We start from the raw sequence: 20,218 nt of genomic DNA, 5'->3' as shown, positions 1-20,218 counted from the left end.
ACCATAAGGGTAGCGCTGAACTTATATGTATTTTTAATGGCTCTAAGAAAAATTCGAATTCACAGCTGGTGTTAAGACGCTTTGGAATAGAAAATATAGATCAGTGGCAATTTATTGTTTTTGTTCCTCTAAAATAACCACTTTTATGAAACCTTAAATTTATACAGACCTAACTCAGCTTATATTCTCCGGGAGAAAAGCAAAGAAGAATCACTATGCAAATAGCATCATAGTCTTCATTTTCATCAAACTGAATAACAATCAGAGGCAAGAAATCTTTAAAGCATCTGTAAAGCATCTGTATTCTTAATCATAAATAATTTTGCTGTGGCTAATTTTGTCAACCTCTATTGCCAAAGATCACATGAATTTTTTAAATAAGTTTTGCTTCCGTAAATTTTCATTACTGTCATGTCAAGAGTATTCACCTCCGGGCTGTAAGGCCTACCTGGAGACTTAAGAGGTAGACTCCACAACTGTGGTTTTGGTCAACGAGAAAGGTGATGACAGTTGAGAGACCAGCTTTCATTCCGTGTGAAATACGAGGTAAGCAAGGTAACCATTCAAGAAATGGCTCATTACTAAAAAAACAAGAGCTTGCCTACAAAAAGAGAAAGGAAAAGTTAATGCCATTCTTTTTTATTTTTATTTTTTTTTGCAAACAATTTACTGCTAGACTTCTCAGGTATTTTGGTATACTTAAGTACATAGTGCATTTTTTTTATTATTATTAGTTTCAGGTGTACAAAACAATGTAATAGCTAGACATTTATACCCCTCACAAAGTAATAGCCCCCCTCCCCCAATCTACTATCCCTCTGACATCGCACACAGCCGTTATATTTTCACTGTCTCTATTCCTTGTGAATACATATATATATAGATATATATCAATATATATCTATATATATTAAATTATAGTTGACATTTGTAAATGCCGTTTTTGACATATAAGTTCTAGTGAGTTCTCTTAAGCAATGAACCACTGGGGTTGTCCTGACTGACTACAAATAACAGTAGTAAACGTTTCATGTCTGTGGTTCTCTTCTGGGCAATGTGACACTGCAAAGCATCCCTTTCCGGTATGGACTGTTTTTCTAGAACCACTGTGTAGGTCTAGATTTAGCATAATTAGGTAATTACCATTAAACCCAAGTAGAGACAACACTGGGAGCAGAGTCGTTGTTAAGCCTTTCAGTCTGCAGAACGGCCTTTTTTTCTTTCTTTTTTTTTTTTTTTTGTTAATTTTATTGAGTAACAATGTGTTTTTCCCAGAACCCATTAGCTCCAAGTCAAGTTGTTGTCCTTCAATCTAGTTGTGGAGGGCGCAGCTCAGCTCCAAGTCCAGTTGCTGTTGTGCGGGATGTGGGGGGGGGGCGGGGAGGCGGGGCGAGGGCGCAGCCCACCATCCCAGGCGGGAATGGAACCAGCAACCTTGTTGTTAAGAGCTCCCCAGCGCTCTAACCAACTGAGCCATCTGGCCGCCCCAGGACTGCCAGTTTTTAGATTAACAACAATCCATGAAATCATGGACGATAGAATTTCTTACCTTTTAAAATATTCAATGCCATACCTCACTTAAGGTCCTGTTTCTCTCAAAGGTGATGGTAACATAGTCAACTACAAAATATAAAGGTACGGGAATTACAAGCGGCACCTCTATTTCTCAGCGTACCGCTAAGTACAAGCGAAGCGGTTTCCTTACCTTTGCGTCAGATCGTGCCTGTTGTCTCAGATTTACATTTATGTTTTCCCTTTAGTTTTACGCCAATAACTTATACAGAACAAAGTCTACCTCTACATTTTATTCTATTTTTATTTTATGTCATTTTATTTAATCTATGGATGCTGAAAAAAGCCTGTTAATATTGCTTTAACTAAAATTTACCTTCAAAGAGTTCTCTGTTTGCAAAGCATCTTTCATTATACCACAATTTTCCTTTGACATAGTCAACCTACACAAATAAATAATAAATAAATAAATACATATATAGTTAATTAATTGGTTTAGGTAATGTGTGGACTTAATTCAGGCTTAAGATAGGAAAATCATTTAAAAATTTAAAAGTTTGATAGGTCAGGACTGTGAGGCAAATGAAGAGAGAAAAATGATACGCAAATAAAATAAAAGGTTATAGAATGAAGACAATAAACAAGAATAGGCTTTTTGAACAACAGACCAAAAAAAGAATAAAAAGTTTTTTTCACATAAATTAGCATGTGTTAATGAAAGATATTCCCGTCTTTGAACTGTCTTTTTGAAGCCAGCAGCAATGATTAACATTTCATCACAGTCAAAATGGATCACATGTTTATCTTTTATTCTTCGTTAGGTGCAGCTGGGCTTAAGGAGTCTTCACAGAAGCCGGATAGCAGCAAAGAGCAGTCAGACCAAAGCCACAAAAATACAAGTTTTGATAAACTGGTCATAAGAGAGAAGCTTCTAAGAAAGGGAGATTGTGTATGTTGGATATCAATGATATGCAAGAGCTTGAGATAGTATTGTTATAGGAAGATTCTGACTTTCAAATTATTATTGAAACAAAAGGGAGACCTTCTTACATTTTTATAGGTCAGTAATAAAATCTATATAATCTGTACATTATAATCCTTTTAAACATCCTAAAATATATAGTGGTGACAGCTGGACAACCCTGTGAATACACAACAGCCCATGAACTGTACTCCTTAAATGAATGAATTTTATGCTATATGAATGATATGTTGATAAAACAGCTAAACGAACAAATAAAAAAAAAGCTTTTTAAAACAGAATGAACAACAATTTATTTGAATGGTGTGGTATCTTCAAGCTAAGGTGTTAGAGCGAATGAAACTTTTGCATTTTCATATAAATCTTCAGGTCTGCAGGATACCATAATTACCATTTTTAATATCTGGGCCATTAATAAAGAATCCTTATTGGGCCCTGACTTTTCTTTCTCATGCTTTGTTCCTACTTGGAATCAAACTGGTAACAGCCCAGTCAATATATCTGAGGATAAGTTAATCTGATCAGGTTGACCACATTTTAAGGATGAGCTCATGACCCAGGCCTGACTCAGAGCCACAAAGATTGGTCAGGAATGGACACATGATCCAAGCCAGGTCAATGAACTGGCCCTGCGGCTTGCTGGAACTACTGGAAAAGAGACACTGTATTCCTCTCGGGAATGCTAAACTGACTGCTTATGAACATGGCGGCTATTCTTACTAACAATTGGAGAAAACCAACTGTTTCCTGAGAATGAAGCTAAGAGCTGGAAAAGGCTGAGGTGACCGGCAGGCATGACAAGGAGGAAAAAGGTAGGGAAGGACCTGACCTTCCTGTTACAAGTGTCACAAAAGTTAGAATTTTATCCTTGAAGAAACAAGCCAAAGTCCCTGCTATTTCCACTAAACAGATTTTGGCGGCTAACGAACAGATTTTTCCTCATGCCAATTTCCCCATGTAGCATCTTTGTACTTACTATTACCTCTGTCGGAACATGCTTGGTCAGAATCATTTCTTAAGTCATTCAAGTTTCTGCTTAAATTTCACCTCCTTGGAGAGGCCTGCTATAACTACTCTATTTAAAATATAATATTGCCTTCCCTTTGTTCCCTGCTTCCCTTACCTGCTTTAATCTCAGTAAGCCTTGTGCACTGTCTACAATCACGTTATGTATTTATCGGTGTACGGTCCACGTCCCTCAACAGAATGGTAAGCTACGTGAGAGTAGGGGCCGTGTCTTGTTCACTATGGAATTTTCCTTGTCTAAACAAGCATGGACTCTAGAAGGTACTCAACAAATATATGTAGCATGGATGAATAAGTACATGAATAAACAATCAAGTATTAACTCCTTCAACTACCTGCCCAAAAAGCCACATACATCCCATTCTTACTATCCTTCTTTGATTATAAAAAAGCTCTTATCTAAAGGTAAATCCCTATATGTTAAAGAATCATCTCACTTTTGAGTATGCACATGTGTGCCCACAGCCTGTATGGGGAAGGGACATGGCAAAAGGCTAGGAATACTCAAAATTTTTGTTGTGGTTTCTGAATGAAAGCATGCTTATATGTTGGTGGAAATGACCTACTGAATCACGAAACGTGACCTTGTCACAGAGAGAGGAAATAACTGATGGAACAAAATTCCCCCCAAAAGCAAGAAGCAGAGGAGTGGCTAGCTTGTATGGCATTTTGGTGCAAATTCGAAAGAGTTCCTTTCTCCAGGTAGGCACAGATCTGCGCGGGAACAGATGGAAGGAAAGCATTAGCCAGATTTCAGCCCCTACTCTCCTTTCAACAGGGCGCCCTGTACAGACTACACCTGAACACCCACAACAATCCTGGACAGAACATATAAAGAAGGAGTGGGGGCAGCCTTTGACACAAGGAGGGGCAATTTGTCCCTGAAACAGAAGAGAAGATCATTGCTTAATGGTTGGTAGAAATACATTTTTTAAAGTTCAAATTGTAAATAATATTACAGTAACAGCAATCATCTATATGGTAAGCTCTTGTCTTGCCTCTCATCTTAAGTCACCAAGGAAACATCCTCTAACCAACCCTTGGAAATGTAAACCTTCTTACCCTTTCAAAACCACAAAAGTCTGCCCTTGAAAACTAGAAGGAAAAGAAAAACAGAAACTTTAATTTTTGTTTGTCTATGAGAAGGCATAACAACACAGGAATTTGAATTATGCTATTTGATACCGCAGCAGTTAGGAGTGTCATACTAGAACCAGCTTCTTAAGTCGTTTATGCAATATCCTGGAGATTACCCCTTCAGGCTTTGCCTTGTTTCACCATTTGATGAATTTATTTATGCCTTCCTTTAAGGATTTAAGTAGAGGAGTTAAGAAGTGTGGAGAAACACACTGGGTCTGCCACCCCCTGGGGATTAGGGAGACACACCCCAGCCTATCAGTTTCTCTATGGCCTCTCTGTCCTTCTGCCCAGCCCAGCCCAGCCCTTACATCAGGGCCTAGAGTGTACAGCGCTCTGTACTTTGAACTTAAGTCACTGTTCCTGGCTTCTTCAACTCCCTGCGTTAGCAATCACATGCTAAACACACAGAAGGCCAGATCTATTAGTTGTCAGAATAACAAACAGTACTTTCTCAGACAGAGTGAGGAAGGAGGAGAGGCTGAGAATATCCGTATACCTGAAGAGAGATAATAACTACCATGTATATGAAACACCTGTTTCTCAATTTTAAAGTTCAAATTGTAAATAATATTTACAATAATATTATAAAATAAAATACAATAAAAATAATATTAATCTCAACCAATACCACTGACCCTTTCATACTTCCCTTTATCTTTTCTCTTACTGTTCCTAAGTCTTTGTTAGAACTCTTACTTCTGTTGGGGTAGTTTTTGAGAGGTATTTATTAACCTCTTAAGCTTAAGCTTAAGAATTTCATTGCATGTATATTGTGTATCATCACCAAAATGTATATTCCCCTTCCCTCAATCCCAAAAGTTACTTTATGTCACTTTAGAATACTATATTTAGCTTTATAAATGACCCTACAGAATTTTGGGAACATATATCACTAAGATAGATAGTTTTCTACTTGTACATATTTAAGTTACTGTAAATTTGTATAGCAATAAAACTAGCACTATTTCTAAAGAATATATTCAACACTATAAGGCAAATGGAGAAGTTACTATACTATACTCTTACATTTTTTAAAAGGAAGAAGCATTTCAATTCTAAGACATACCACACACAACTCAAGTATCCAATGTTTCTACTTTATGTCACGGAAGGTATTTAAGGTTAACTATTAATTACAAAGCAGTTCGCATACCATTAGGACAGGGGATGACGGGTAACGAAGATCTCGGCTTATAAAGAGACCCAAAGAGGTGAGGATAACTAAGAAATGATTTGTTAAAACCATATCCACCATTGACAGCTCTGTGTGATCTAAAGAAAGAAATTAGACAAGGGGTTATAAAGTAAGGAGAAGGTGAACTAGTCATCAAACGTTGATATAAATGAAATACTGAAGATAAAGACACCGTTAGAAGAATTACCTTCTCCAACTCGAGAATAGATCATATCTGTCAAGTTATACCACGTAGTATCATCATAATTCCAAAATCCAGAAAAGCTGAGGCCTATGTAAACACCTACCAGGAGAGAAAAGGAAAATTAAGGCCAGACAGACAACTTTGCAAAGTGAGTGCCTCCCTTTTGTGATGCTGGGTCTTTAGGTCTTCAAACCCATTCTATGCTCCGCCTCAACTCCACTCCCCTCAATATGAATCTCACTTCCACAAGCACTGGAAAAATGAAGTAACTTCACGGAACACCACAGGATTTTAGCCAATCATCTGATTTAATTATTAAGTACTTTGCTTTATATTGAAGGGTATCGGGATACGCCACCCCAGAATAAGGATTATTCTGAGCTGGAGGCAATGAAGAATCAACAGATACAAGAAGAGTTCTCTGTCTTCCCCTTACCTGCCTAAAAGCAGGGCATAAATTTCCCCTTGAGAAAGGTGCCCCCATGCTAACAGGAAGAGATGAGCACTCTTACCACCAGAGATGTGAGTTGATATGGAGACACATTGGTATAAGCAAACCTTACAAAATAACTTATCTTCCCAGTCCCCCCACTTATTTCCTAGTCACTTCCCCACAATTTATCTTCCCTTAAAGCCAGACCCTTTCCTTTGTTAAAATGGTATATAAACTCCCAAGTTTAATTACTTCTTTGAGTTTCACTTCTTTTCTGTGAACTCTCATGAATGTAAATGTTAATAAAAACTGCATGCCTTTTCTCCTGGTAATCTTTGATAGTTTAATTCACAGACTGAACCTAAGAAAGTAGGTGAGGAATTTTTCCTCTCTAACAGTACCCTTCTAAGCATAAATGTGTTCCTATATCAGGAATACAATTTACTTTAATATTTGTGATTTTCAACATAGGAAAAAAAATTCCTAATGCCTCATGAGAACCTATTAAAAAGACTGAACATATTGCAGATACGGAAGGTACCTTGTTCCCTGCTCCCACCTTCCCTTGGCCACAGCTGGGAATGTTGAGTTTTTTTGTGTTTTAAATATGGAATGTTAATTTTAAGTCTAGTCACGAGTCATAACTACTGGGGTTTTGGGGATGGAATGGGAATGGGAGCCCTGAAGACAGTTCATAATCTACTGCATATAATTTGTTTCCAAAAGATGAATGTAGGATCAGTCATATTGTAAAGGAGGTATTTTAATTCCCAGCTCTTTTCTGTGTAGGGAAAGAGGTAGAAAGAAGTGTTATCATCTACTTTTTCCAGGAAGCTAAAGATAAGCTTTGCCTTTCTCAGCACTAAGTATAGTTCTACTATAGTTAGCAGAATACTATATTCTAAGTGGGGATGATGATAAGTGTCCAGGAAAATATCGCGTGACCAGACTCCAGCAAAGTTCAGAAATGGAGGAGCAAGCATGAAAATTAATGCTTCATTCTGGTTAATATTTTAGACTGAAATGAAGTTACACGTCATTTTCTATGTCCAACTGGCCACAATTGTATCCTAGGGTTACAGAAGCTGACATAGACCATTGTGAAGAGTTTGGATTTTATCCTAATGGGCAAAGGGAAGCCACTGGAGTATTTAAAGTTGCTCAGTGATGTGATTTGACTTACACCTGAGAAGATCACTCTGGTGGCCGTATGGAGAGTGAGTTATGCAGGACAAGACTAGAAACAGGGAGACCACTTCCAAGGCGTCAATTAGCCTTGTGGAAAAACAATGTTGACTTGACATAAGACTTTTAGCAGAGGTGAGAAGTGGTCACAATGGAGATAGACGCTGGGTATAGTACCTTCCTGGAATGTCATGAGAGTTAAGAGAGGTCAAGAGTGTGTTCTAGATTTTAGTTTTGAGTAATTGAATATTAATTGGGAGGAGGAATGAATACTGGAGAAGAATAGATTTTAGAGGGGGATGAATCGAGAGTTCTGGATTAGACTTGTTACATTGGAGAAGCTCATTAGACGTCAAGAGGAAACGCAAAACAGACCATTGAACATAGGAGTTTGGTGTCAAAGGAGCAGTCAGCACCAGAAATGTAGGTTTGGGAATGATCAGCCTGAAAATGGCATTACCGCCATGAGACGGGATTAGGTTTGCCAGGGAGAGAAAGTAGTTACATAAGGAAGGAGTGTCAAGGACAAAGCCCTGGGTTCATCCACATTTTAGGGTCACATTGAAAGGAGCCAATCTAGAAAACTAAGAAGTGACCAAGAGACAAGACCAACGCAATGGAAGGTTGTATCGAGAAAGCCGAGAGAATAAATGTTTTGAGAAGAGAGTGGTCAATGGTGCCTAATGCGGCGGAAAGAGAAAGCAGGACAGAGAGTTGGCTGCTGGACCCGGCAATACGGAGACCATGGGTGATCTCGGGAAGAACCGTCTCCGTAGAGTGGTGGGAACACGTCTCCTGTGTAGTGGAATGAAGACAAAATGAGAGCTGGAAAATGTAGCACTGCCTACAATAAACTCTTTCCAGAAATTTTTATTTGAGGGAAAACAGAGAAATGCAGGATGGGAGTAAAGTGAGATAAATGAAGATTTTGTTGAAGATGGGGGATATTAGGGTATGTTTCTGTGCTAATGATCCGATCGGATAAGACGGAAGTGCAGACAGACATGAGCGAAAGGTGAGATTCTTCAGGATAGATACAAGGAGCAAGATTCTTCAGATGGCTGGGGGAATGGGATCCATGGCACAAGGGGTCAGGGCGGTCTTTGACAGCAGGAGACACTTCTCACAAAGCCACAGGCAAAGGGCAACACATGAGAGCACAAATGCAAGCAGAACAGCAGAAGTGCAGGTGCCATGTTGGAGTTCCAAGTGGTCAATCCTGATCTCCTACATGAAGTATGAGAAGCGCATCTGAGAGTGAAAAGAAAACAAAGGTGATGTCGAGTGTTTGAGGACTGGGGAGAAGTGTGATAAGGGCATTTTGCAGAGTGGGAAAATAAATATACCAGCGAAGACAGAGGATTTCTGGGCGGTGCTGAGTACCCACTTGAGATCTGTGATCATGAATTTACAGGGACACAACTCGGTAAAATTTGAAAGTGACACTAGTGGGCCTTTTTTTTCTTTTTCTAGTAATATCCTGCTATTCCAGTACAGGGGGGACGTGGTTTTAACCAGAGTTGGGGTTGTGCAGGTAAGGAAGATGGAGAAAGGCAAGGAAGTCAGAGAAGTATTTATAAGGATGGACTATGAAAATTATGGTGGAAAAAGAAGAAAGTAAAAATCCTGGGTAGTGAAAAAAGTGGTAGGGAACCACAGTGAAGTCGCAATGGAATCACAGAAACGTTGGAGTGTGAGGACGAGAGGAGACTGAGAGACTAGGAGGCAGTGGACAGGGCATGAGATGCTTGTAGTAATGACGTCATTAGAGACAACGAGGTCAAGAATATGACCATAGAAGAAAGATGGGGGAAAGGTCATTGAAGGCGAGGAAGCCTTGAAACTGAGTATTGCATGGAACTAAGTATTGCATATGGAAGGGGAAGTCACCGCAAATGGTGACAAAAATAGGGGGGAGAAGCAGGCAGGGGTCCAGGGCCTAACCTCCTCAGGGAGTGAGTGAGAGTGATGGGAAGGTCACCGTAGGCTGGCCATCAAGAAGACAAAGTCTGAGTTCAAAGGAAGCGGGCATTTTGAAGGAGAAGACAGGAGTAAGGTAAGAAGTAGCCCTAAGGAGCCAGGACGATAACCCTGCCCTTGGGCTCTGAGACATGTGGCATGTGAGAGAGGGCTGCAGGGGAAAGAATGTTAAGTGGGAATGGCCAGGTTACTCTCCAGGGAAGGGAAGTTAAGGGGCCATTCAGAGAAAAGGTAAAAAGTATGGGGAGTTTGCTGATGAGAGAGCACGCATTCTAATGAGAGGATTGGGTGGATGGAGAAGGACAAAAGTTTGGGTGAAACGAAAGGAAATCAGAACAGTTTGTGGGTTAGGGTCACCATGGGTGACCCAGGAGGCTTAGGTTTCTGGTGGTGACTGACAAAATCAGGATGATTTTATATATTACAGTAGCAATGGGGAAACACAGACAAAATAAATACAATAATACTGTGATATCTTAGAACCACAGTATCTATTTATACGTGGCAGGAATAGCCACATACAAATCCACGTACAGGTTAGAATCATAATGAATAATCTCTGGGAGAAAATAATGTATTTATTAGTGGAGGGCAGAGGATCAAGGAAACTAGGAAAGACACTGACGCCACTATTAACATGACAAAAACTCACAAAGAAAAAAATAGTGCATCATACTTGTAAGTAGACAAGGTGAAGTGACAACAAGTAAATTGTTAGGTATTTTTAGGAAACATTTTTACTTCATTATGTCTATGCATTTAGCATGTACTACCAGTTAAATGGCACTTATAAAATACAAAACGCCACTTCCAACATTCCAGAAGGCCATTAAACTTACCATCAAGTGTCGAATTCAAAAGGAAGCCAAGTAATGCCACATCGTTGGCACAGGGGCATTTTGTCACTTTTAGATCTATCACATGAGGATACAATTTACTGACGATGTTTCTTGTCATTTTAGTCCCAAGATTCCACTGAAGAATTGGTTCTGTGGAAATCAAGTTTAGGTGTTTAAATTGTGGTACAGTACTCTTGAAAATGGAACACGACTGCTTTCCATTAAGGGTTTTAAAGGAACTATTCCAGTGTTCCAAAGGGGGTATTACTTCACTCTCTATGGGTTAAAAATAGGTCAACTCTGTTTTTCAGAGTAGGAGGAATGAAGCCTAATTGTCCTTGATGGGGGCTGGCAAGGTCACACTGCAGAAGAGCATGTGGGATGGAATATACTGCTTTCGCCATCTTTGGAAAATATAATTGGCCACAGGATCTATCCCTAGAAATGGAATTACTAGATCACAGGCTATGCAGATTTATAATTTAGAGCACAACTTCTGCCTCAAGAGCCCACACATTTACTTTCTGTTCTCTTCCCCAAATCCCATCTAAACAGCAGTAGATAATAATGAAAATAAATCCAGAATAACAGCGGAGAACAGGGAAAGTTATCATTAGTGGCCAAGACACTTAGAGGAATTTCTGGAAGATATAAAGAAGTTGGAGTAAAACTAACAGGAAAAGCCAATCAGAGGTCAGACATCTTCAACCCAGCAATCTATTCTTGGCTATGTGAAGGACTGGGCTGGATAAAGTCAAACTTTTTAATGCATAAGAAGGTGGGAGGATTTCTTTTCTTCTGAAAAAAATGAGAAAAGAGAGTACCAAAAGTAAGCCAGGGAAATTTGATAGAATACCGCTGTCTGAATTTCAAAAATAGTTAAAGGACTTTAAAGAACAGAGATATCTAGTAATCAATTCTTTAGCTGTTTATGTAAATTCCTACATCTCCCCAAACTTTTCATAAAATCTGCTACAAAACCAAAAACCGTATGTGATATATTTTTCACTTTGTGCAAAGCCAGGAAAGGAGCTAGATTTCCATCTGGGTTGACACAGTGTAGGGACAGCCAAGAAAAGAAAGAGACACAAATTATAACCAAACTAATCTGCTCTAAAAGTTAAAGAAATTTGGGGCAAGGCAGCTGACTTTCCAGAGCGTTGCATGTGTGTGCAGGCAATTCATAACCAAATCTTAGAGGACAAGGAGATTTGAACTTGCATCTGGGACGTGACTGCATTGAATTGAAAACACCTCTTATTCACAATCTCCTTCAAGTCAGATATTGTATTTTAAATGTTTTAAGAAGGAGGGAGTGATTAAAAATCTTAACTGCCACTGAGAAGCTGACAGGGAGAGAGAAAAGTGACAAACATGAAGGGGACTGGTGAACTAGTCTGGGGTATGGACCAGAGATTTAGAAGTAGGGACATTTTTAAATATCTCTGACTCAGTAGTGAATAAAGATTTCCAACTGTTAACCTAATCTTAACCTTGATTGACACTCCCCAATGTTTTCTCCCCATGTCTTCAGCATTTCAGTAAATGATACCATCATCCACTTGATTGCCCAGGTAAGAAATCTAAGATTCATCCTTGATACATGTTTCCCTCACCCCCCAAGTCCACCAGGAAGTCCTATCAGCTCTACTTCCAAAACACATCCTGAAGACGCGTACTTCTCATCACCTGCACTGCTCATCCACCGCCCAAGGACTTCCAGAGTATCTCTTCAGTGGACGGACTATGGCAACAGCTGCTAACCAATTTCCTTTATTCCATTCTTGCCATCCTTCCCCAAGAGTCAATTCTCTACACAGCAAGGAGTCAAAGTGATCTTTTTATGAAGCATAAATCAGAATTTATCACTCTCCCGCTCAAAACACTCCAGCGGCCTTAAGTAGAATAAAATCCACACTTTTACCATGATCTCTGCCAGTCTCTCCAAGCTCATTATATACCAGTTTGCCTGTCGTTTACTGTACTTCGACAACACTGCTTGCCTTTCAGTTTTTCTAACAGATGAATCTCATTTCTACCTTTGGAACCTTTAAGAACTACTAATTTGTGAAGCTCCTTGCTGCCACAGTAGCTCCGTACATTCTAAATAAGTGTACATTAAAATTTTAACGCAATATATGATATTCTGAATACATATTGATTTGTAAATAATTCACATTGTTTTTAAAAATTGAAATAATTTTATAATGTTATTTTAGTACTTCAAAGTAGCACAGGACATCAAAATATCAGAGTCTCAAAAGCTTGCAACAACAATTGAATAATTAACTTTTCTTTTTTAATTTTGGATACTATGAAAAAACAGGAAAAGCTAACATTTAATCATTTTTGTTTCAGATAGGATAATTTTGGCTAAAGAAATAAAATAATATAGATATGATTGAAGACACCTCGGCTCCCCTCCGCAGTCCCATTACCAAATTTTCCCTGAATGCAACCATTAGCATGAAATTGCTGTGTATATTTCTAGCCCATGGTTTTGTAATTTTACTACAATATATACCTATCTATGAACTGTAGATAGCATTGCTTTATGCATTTTTCTGAACTTTAGATAAATGCTCTTCTACTCTGAAACTTGATTTTTCACTCAATGTTTTTGAGTTCTGTTCTTGTTGATATATATGGGTCTATTTCCTTTATTTTAACAGAATACAATAATGTGTGTTTGTCTTTTCTCTTGTTGGTGGACACTTATGTTGTTTTCTGTTTTCTCTTATTCTAAACAATGCTGCATTACATAGATTTGAATGTGTCTCTTGGCACTTATGTCTTTTTCTCTAGACCAGTTCTCGATCCTCTGCTCATCAGGTTCACCTGGGAAAACTTGTATTTAACTACAGCTGCCTGGTCTCATCTATACAGATCAGATTTTAATTGGTGTATGATGGGGTCGAGACATCATTACTTCCCTAAAAGTTACCCAGGTGATTCTTTCCATAAAACATAATATTTATTTTTACTCTGGAGTCTACACAGCACTATATCAAAGTAGAAGTAAAAGACTAAAAGTAAAAAGGAAGGTGAGAAAAGTGAAGATAAATATAAGATCCAGGACTGAGGATATTAAAAAACATTTTTTATACTATAGTGCTGTAGATGATTCAAAAATTGGGCTATAAATCAGACAACTGGAAAAGAGAAGCTTAGTTAGTTATATTACCCAGTGTTGATAACTTTAAAACAACCAATTTTTCATGACAAAATACAAATGCTCTTCTCACTGTGACTGAACAAGAATTTTTGCTGATGGTCCTCATAAAGAAAACTGTGATGCAATAAACAGTTTCTTCTATAACATCTTCATAAAAGATGCAAAAACGAACTTTATAAAGCCGTTGTTTATTACGCCCCACAATGTGGCTAAAGAAAAATATATATTTTTCATATTTCTATAGCAGACCTCCATTAACAATCACCCACAATTCTTTGTTTGCCTCATCAAATTGTGAGCCCCTCAAGGTTCACGATCAGCTCTTATTTATCTCTAGTACTTAGCACAGAGTCGGGCATATAGTAGCTTATAAGGTTTGTTGAGAGAAAATTAAGAATTCCATTTTACTTTTATCTGTTGGCATTTACCTCGAACACTATCCAACAGTGTTCCTTCAGTAGTATAAATATTTAATCCATGGTGTAACGTAATCCTTACTAACCATTCTTCTACAGCTGCAATATCTGAAAACAAAAGGCAAATAAGCAACTATTCTTTAGTATGTCATGTTGGTGAAATCTAAGACTATATGAACATTACCAGCAATGATTACCTTTCATTTCCCAATTACTTTGATTGCATTTATGGATAAGGTTTCCCATGTTCTTCCTATAAACATTTTGGTAATACAATAAGGGAAAAGAATTATGAAGTGACCTTATGCCACAGCAATGAATCCAGATAATAATGTTAGATAATAATTTTTCTCTGAGAACAATTATGGCTTGATAAAAAGCATATTATGTACTTCACGTGAAGTGGTATAATATTGAAAGTAAACTGTGATTAACTAAAATATATAGTGTAAATCCTAGGGCCAACACTAAGAACATTTTAGAACATAAATAATACATCAATAATGGAGAAAAATGGAATCATAAAACTAATTAATATGAATGAAGACAGAAAGAGAAGAGAAAAGTAAAAACAGAACAGATGGAACAAATAAAAAACAACCTGATGGTAGATTTCAGTACAACTATACCAACAATTACATTAAGTATAAATGGTCTAAAAATACCAATTAAAGTCAGATTACCAGATCAGATGCAAAAATCAAGACTGAACTATATATTAATTCTAAGAAACCCACTTTAAATATAAAAGCACAGAGGAGTGAAAAGTGAAAGCATGTGTGGGATCTGGGGGAGCTGTGGATGATGAACTCAGCCTGGGAGCTGCTGCAGCAGTTGCACCCACAAGCCAAGACTGAGGCCGAGGCTGAAACCAGGGTGCACTCATGAAAAATATGCCTGACCCAAACAGCTGGCTGCACAAGCTCTCAGGTCCACCTAGGCCTTCATTCAGATGGATTCATGCACCACCTCAGCAAGGATATGGCTCTTCTGGTACCTGCTGAAGCACCTGGTACCCAAGTAGATCAAGTGTTATTTGGGCTTCTTGCTGTCACTGCTCTCTATCAAGCAATTGCTGGACTTTGGGGGAAACATGGTGTGAGAAACCTCATATATGTTTCCACAAAAGGAGTTTCCTGCACAACTGGCCAGCGGAATGAGAAGTCAATCTTCTGATAGATAACTGGCCTTCAATGAAACTGGATAAAAGTTGGAATATGTACAACTTTCTTGAACTTTCAAAACATGAAAATAAGAGTCTTGAGGATCCATGGGTCTTGGATAACTTTTTACAAGTCTTGATGAAAGTCAAAAATAGAAACAATGATGTGGTTCCTATAATGGTACATGGAGTGATTGAATATAAGGAAAAGTATGGGTTTGATAATTTCATTGGGAGTAACATCCAGTATTTTCTGGATTAGTTTTATACCAACTGCATCTCTTTCCACATGCTTATTAACCACCAAGCACTCTGTTTGGTAGTAATACTAATCCTGCTCATCCAAAACACATAGGAAGTATGACTCTCACCTGTAATGTGGCTAAGGTAGTGAAAGGTGTATATGAAACAGCCAAGAGGCTGTGTGAACAGCATTAACTGGTAGACCTGGAAGTTGAAGAGTTCAATGCCAAAACTCCAGACAAATATATTCAGGTAGTTCATGTACCCTCACGTGTTTTACATGCTAGCCAAGAACTCAGTGAGAACAACAGAACTGCATGAAGAGTTATAGAAAAGAGGGCTGACTGGCTGTTAAAATCCTTGTTACTTTGGGTAAAGAAGACTTATCCATTAGATAAGTGACCAAGGGGATGGTGTCCCACTCTGTAAAATAGCACCATAGTTATTCCACTTCTTGAATGTTTTTTTTCTCTATACTAGTTGAACATTTTATAAAGCTAAAATAATCAAGACACTGTGGTATTGGTGAAAGAAATGGAGAGCCCAGAAATTGCAATTCAATGAAGACAAAATAGTTTTTACAACAATAGTGCTGGAATACTTGCATATCCATATTCGCCCAAAATTAACCTCAGTCCATATAATGTACTAAAATTAACTGAAATCAAGCCATTAACCGAGTCATTAACCTAAATATAAAACCTAGAGCCATAAACTTAGGTTAGGCAAAGATTTCTTAGCTATGATGCCAAAAGTACATTCCATAAAATAAAAAAAACTGATAAATTAGACTTCATCAAAATTTAAAACTCTGATCTTTAAGAAACATTCTTAAGAGATGAAAAGTACAAAGAGACTGGGAGAAAATATTTGCAAATCATGTATCTGATAAAGGACTTGTATCCAGAATATGTAACAAACTTGCAAAAGACTTGAATAGTTAATTCACCAAATAGCAAATAAACACAAAAAACATGCCCAGTGTCAATTATTAGGAAATTGAAAACTAAAACCATGATTAAATGCCACGAGACACCTATTAGAATGGCTAAAATTTTATACACACACACACACACACACACACATACACACAAGTTCTGACAATTAACTATTAAATTCGCAACTCATCCTAGAAAAAGTGCTACATACCTCATTGCTGAATATCACTATGGTCACTTTTGAAGTACTCCCCATGGGAAGCTATGCACTGATGCCAGCACCTAGTCCACCCTTCAAAGCAATTTTGGAACTCTCTTTCTGGAATGGCCATCAGAGCTGTCATCGTATTACCCTTGATGGCCTGAATATCATCAAAATGTCTTCCTTTCAATATTTCCTTATCTTCAGGTAAAGAAAGAAGTCATTGGGAGCCAGATCAGGTGAGTAGGGAGGGTGTTCCAATACAGTTATTTGTTTATTGGCTGAAAACTCACTCCCAGACTGTGTCGTGTGAGCTGGTGCATTGTCGTGATGTAAAAGCCATGAACTGTTGGAAAAAAGTTCAGGTCGTCTAACTTTTTCATGCAGTCTTTTCAGCACTTCCAAATAGTAAACTTGGTTAACTGTTTGTCCAGTTGGTACAAATTCATAATGAATAATCCCTCTGATATCAAAAAAAAGGTTAGCAACATCGTTTTGACTCTTGATTTGGACTGATGGAACGGTTTTGGTCATGGAGACTTGGCTGACTTCCAATGTGTATTTTTACGCTTTGTTTCAGGGTCGTATTGGTACACCCATGTTTCATCACTAGTGATAACATGGTCCAAAACATCGTCGTGCCTCTTCAAAAAGTCTTGGCAAACTTTACTTTGCTTTTGTTCATCAGTGAGCTCCTTCAGGACCATTTCTGCACACATCTTTCTCATGCCAAGATTTTCAGTTAAGATATTTCTGTTTCTCTGTCGATGTTTACTTGCTCTGCTATGCTTCTCAAAGTCAGCTGACAATTTTGATGTACAAGTTGATGAATTTTTGCAATGTTTTCGTCAGTTCTGCTCGTTACTGGTCACCCTGACCTCTCTTGATCAGTGATGTGTTCTCTCCCCTCAGAAAAACGTTCAATCCACTTGTACACTGCTGTTTTCTTCATGGCATTATCCCCATAAACTTGGACTAACATGTCCCTGATTTTACTTCCATTCTTGCCAAGTTTAACATGAAACTTAATGTTTGTTCGTTCTTCTAATTTAAGCCCAGACATTCTTGCAATGGCACACAAAACACACAACAACAATAATGAACACCACGCAGCAAGACACCGCCACATGTTGACACAACAAACACAGCTGTGAGACACTAATATACCAAGGTTACGAAACTGAGTTGTTTGTACAGTGCTGCCAATGTAAGCACATGGTGGCAAGTTCTTGAACTTAATTGTCACAGCGTGTGTGTGTGTGTGTGTGTGTGTGTGTGTAAACATACACACACATTCATATATATATACTAAGTGCTTGCATGATCCAGGTAACCTAGGGATGAGAGTGCAAAAATGATGCAGCTACTTTGGAGAACAGTTGACAATTTCTTATAAAGTTAAACTTACACTTACCATATAATGCGTTAATATTACTATTCAGTTGGTGCAAAAGTAATTGCGATTTTTGCAATTATTTTTAACCTTTTAAACCACAATTAGTTTTGCACAAACCTATTACATTACAACTTCAAATACTGGGGGTGCCAAAAAAATGTACACATATGACTTGTATTCATCTTTTGTTACCTGTGTAGATTGAGTATTACAATTTGAATACAGTTTTTTCCTTTCTTAAAATGTGTATACATTTTTTTGGCACCCTCTGTATATATACATTTTTTACTCAGTCCAGGGAGTTGTGTCAGGATAGACAGAGTTCAGTTGATCTATTTCCATAAAATATTTAAGTTCTCAGATCATTTTTGTTCCTGTCTGGGTGACCTTGGAATCATTGCATTTCTGAAATTCAAGTTTGTAAATAGAAGAAGTGAAAATAACAAGTGATCTTCACTTCTACAGTTGTGAAACTAATGTCAATATTATGCCAAGAGGCTAGAACAATCCATCATTATACTGATGAGAGTTAGGTTAGATTTTTTTTAAAAAAGGAGTACAATTTTCAGGATGAATTCCTTTAAAAAAGTCGCTAAAAGTTCTAATAGATAGATTTTAAATAATTGCGATTAATAAAGGGTAAAAGGTAATATATATTAGCTGTTTCAGCACTGAGGCTTCTTTAGTAGACTTTTATCTTTGACACTTCTTTATAAAGAGCTTTTCTGTCATTTCTGCCTTACTCTAACCTCTCCCCCCCCCTTTACTCTGTAGGACACACAATTTTGTATGTCTTTTAATTACTCCCAAACCTCAAGGGGTTGGCCTGTATGATTCCTCTGTCTCACTGTCCCAATTCCTCAGTGCCTGCAATATTCGACTGATACACAAGTGGACGCTAGATGAACACTACGCCAAGATATCCTGGAAATTTGGAATTGGGCTGGCCCCTAGGAAATATATGTAAAAATTTGATGGCAGTGATGCAGCTTTAGGAAACTAGTGTGCAAAGAAAGAAAAATAAATGTAGATTAACAGGAAATATAGAAGAGAGAAAAAGGGTGAAAGCATTCCCTGGGTTCCTCTTGTCTTTCCATTTCTTATTTCAAATTCCTTCCTATAACCTGGTTGCATTTTTATCTTTGGGTTCCATGACAAAAATAAATTTCTTCTTTTCCTTAGTTTCTTTCTTCTGTTCCTTGCACCTACCATATTAAAATAATACGCGTATAACTTCTATCATCTTTAAACTATGGGAATATATCTCATGGCAGAAGATTTATTAGCTCAGTCCACTAGCTCAATACCCACAGCTCCTGGAATTTGACTTTCTTCCTCTTTCCATCTGGATATTTATAGTAGTATGTAAAGCTAGGCTGCCACATAACACTTAATAGTAGATTCCATAGTAAAAGAATGTATTACATATTATAATCTATAACATTTTAAGATTAATGATTCAGTTTCAGTAAAATTAATTGGCAGCTGAATTTCTCGATACTCCAATTTTCAAGTTCTAGAAAATGAGTTTAATTTAAATAAAGAATAATATAAATGTTATATATGTCAGAACAATCTACCTATAATAGAGTTTCCAGATAAAATACAGAAACTTCAATTAAATTTGAATTTCAGATTAACCACAAATAATTTTTACTAAGTATGTCCCAAATGCTATATGAGACATTTACATGGGGTAGTAAATAATTCTTTAATATAATAAATATTTTTATTTGCTAAATTTGGCAATTTAGATCCATGGGTAAAAGAATTAATTCAGATCACTCTTACCTGTATTTTTTGTAATGTTTTCTCTAGGAATATGAATCAACCAGTAAACCCGGTCACTGAACTTGAATAAAGAAGACATCATAAAACAGTGTTTTAAATGTTAATATCAACACTTACTTTAGCATATTCTACCCTATCTTTTAAAAACAAAACACCCAATGCATATATACTTTACCCAGTAATTTTATTCTTAGAAATTTATCCTACATTATACTCACATATGTGTGGGGGGAAAATGTGCTCGAGAATATTTTTCAACATTATTTGTAATAGTAGAAAATTGAAAATAACTTAAATGTTCATCAGTTATGTATAATACTATAGCCACAAAGTGTAATACTATACAGTCAATCTCAGGTAGCACAAAGCTGAAGCATTACTGGTTTGATGTATCAGAGGACAGAGCTTGGTATTAACAG

General features: G+C 37.4%; 1 protein-coding gene and 1 long non-coding RNA gene across 2 annotated transcripts in view; one reads left to right on the top strand and one right to left on the bottom strand.

The window, feature by feature from the left end:
* Positions 1 to 20,218, bottom strand: part of CATSPERB (cation channel sperm associated auxiliary subunit beta) — a 71,251-nt gene that overhangs the window by 39,941 nt on the left and 11,092 nt on the right. Inside the window, exons 5-13 of the mRNA XM_033109035.1 lie at positions 19,800 to 19,860; positions 14,080 to 14,175; positions 10,477 to 10,626; positions 6,043 to 6,138; positions 5,814 to 5,932; positions 4,583 to 4,615; positions 1,889 to 1,955; positions 1,574 to 1,620; positions 437 to 601 (exon numbers count right to left, since the gene is read on the bottom strand). Of these exons, the coding sequence (XP_032964926.1) occupies positions 437 to 601; positions 1,574 to 1,620; positions 1,889 to 1,955; positions 4,583 to 4,615; positions 5,814 to 5,932; positions 6,043 to 6,138; positions 10,477 to 10,626; positions 14,080 to 14,175; positions 19,800 to 19,860 (834 nt within the window). The remainder of the gene's footprint in view (positions 1 to 436; positions 602 to 1,573; positions 1,621 to 1,888; positions 1,956 to 4,582; positions 4,616 to 5,813; positions 5,933 to 6,042; positions 6,139 to 10,476; positions 10,627 to 14,079; positions 14,176 to 19,799; positions 19,861 to 20,218) is intronic.
* Positions 3,136 to 12,517, top strand: LOC117023839 (uncharacterized). The gene is made up of 3 exons (XR_004423266.1): positions 3,136 to 3,306; positions 4,299 to 4,432; positions 12,011 to 12,517. It is a non-coding gene; the product is annotated as an uncharacterized LOC117023839 (long non-coding RNA).

This window comes from Rhinolophus ferrumequinum, chromosome 6, assembly GCF_004115265.2.
Source record: "Rhinolophus ferrumequinum isolate MPI-CBG mRhiFer1 chromosome 6, mRhiFer1_v1.p, whole genome shotgun sequence".
Classification (NCBI taxonomy): Eukaryota; Metazoa; Chordata; class Mammalia; order Chiroptera; family Rhinolophidae; genus Rhinolophus; species Rhinolophus ferrumequinum.
This window is presented reverse-complemented; position numbering and strand designations above follow the sequence as displayed.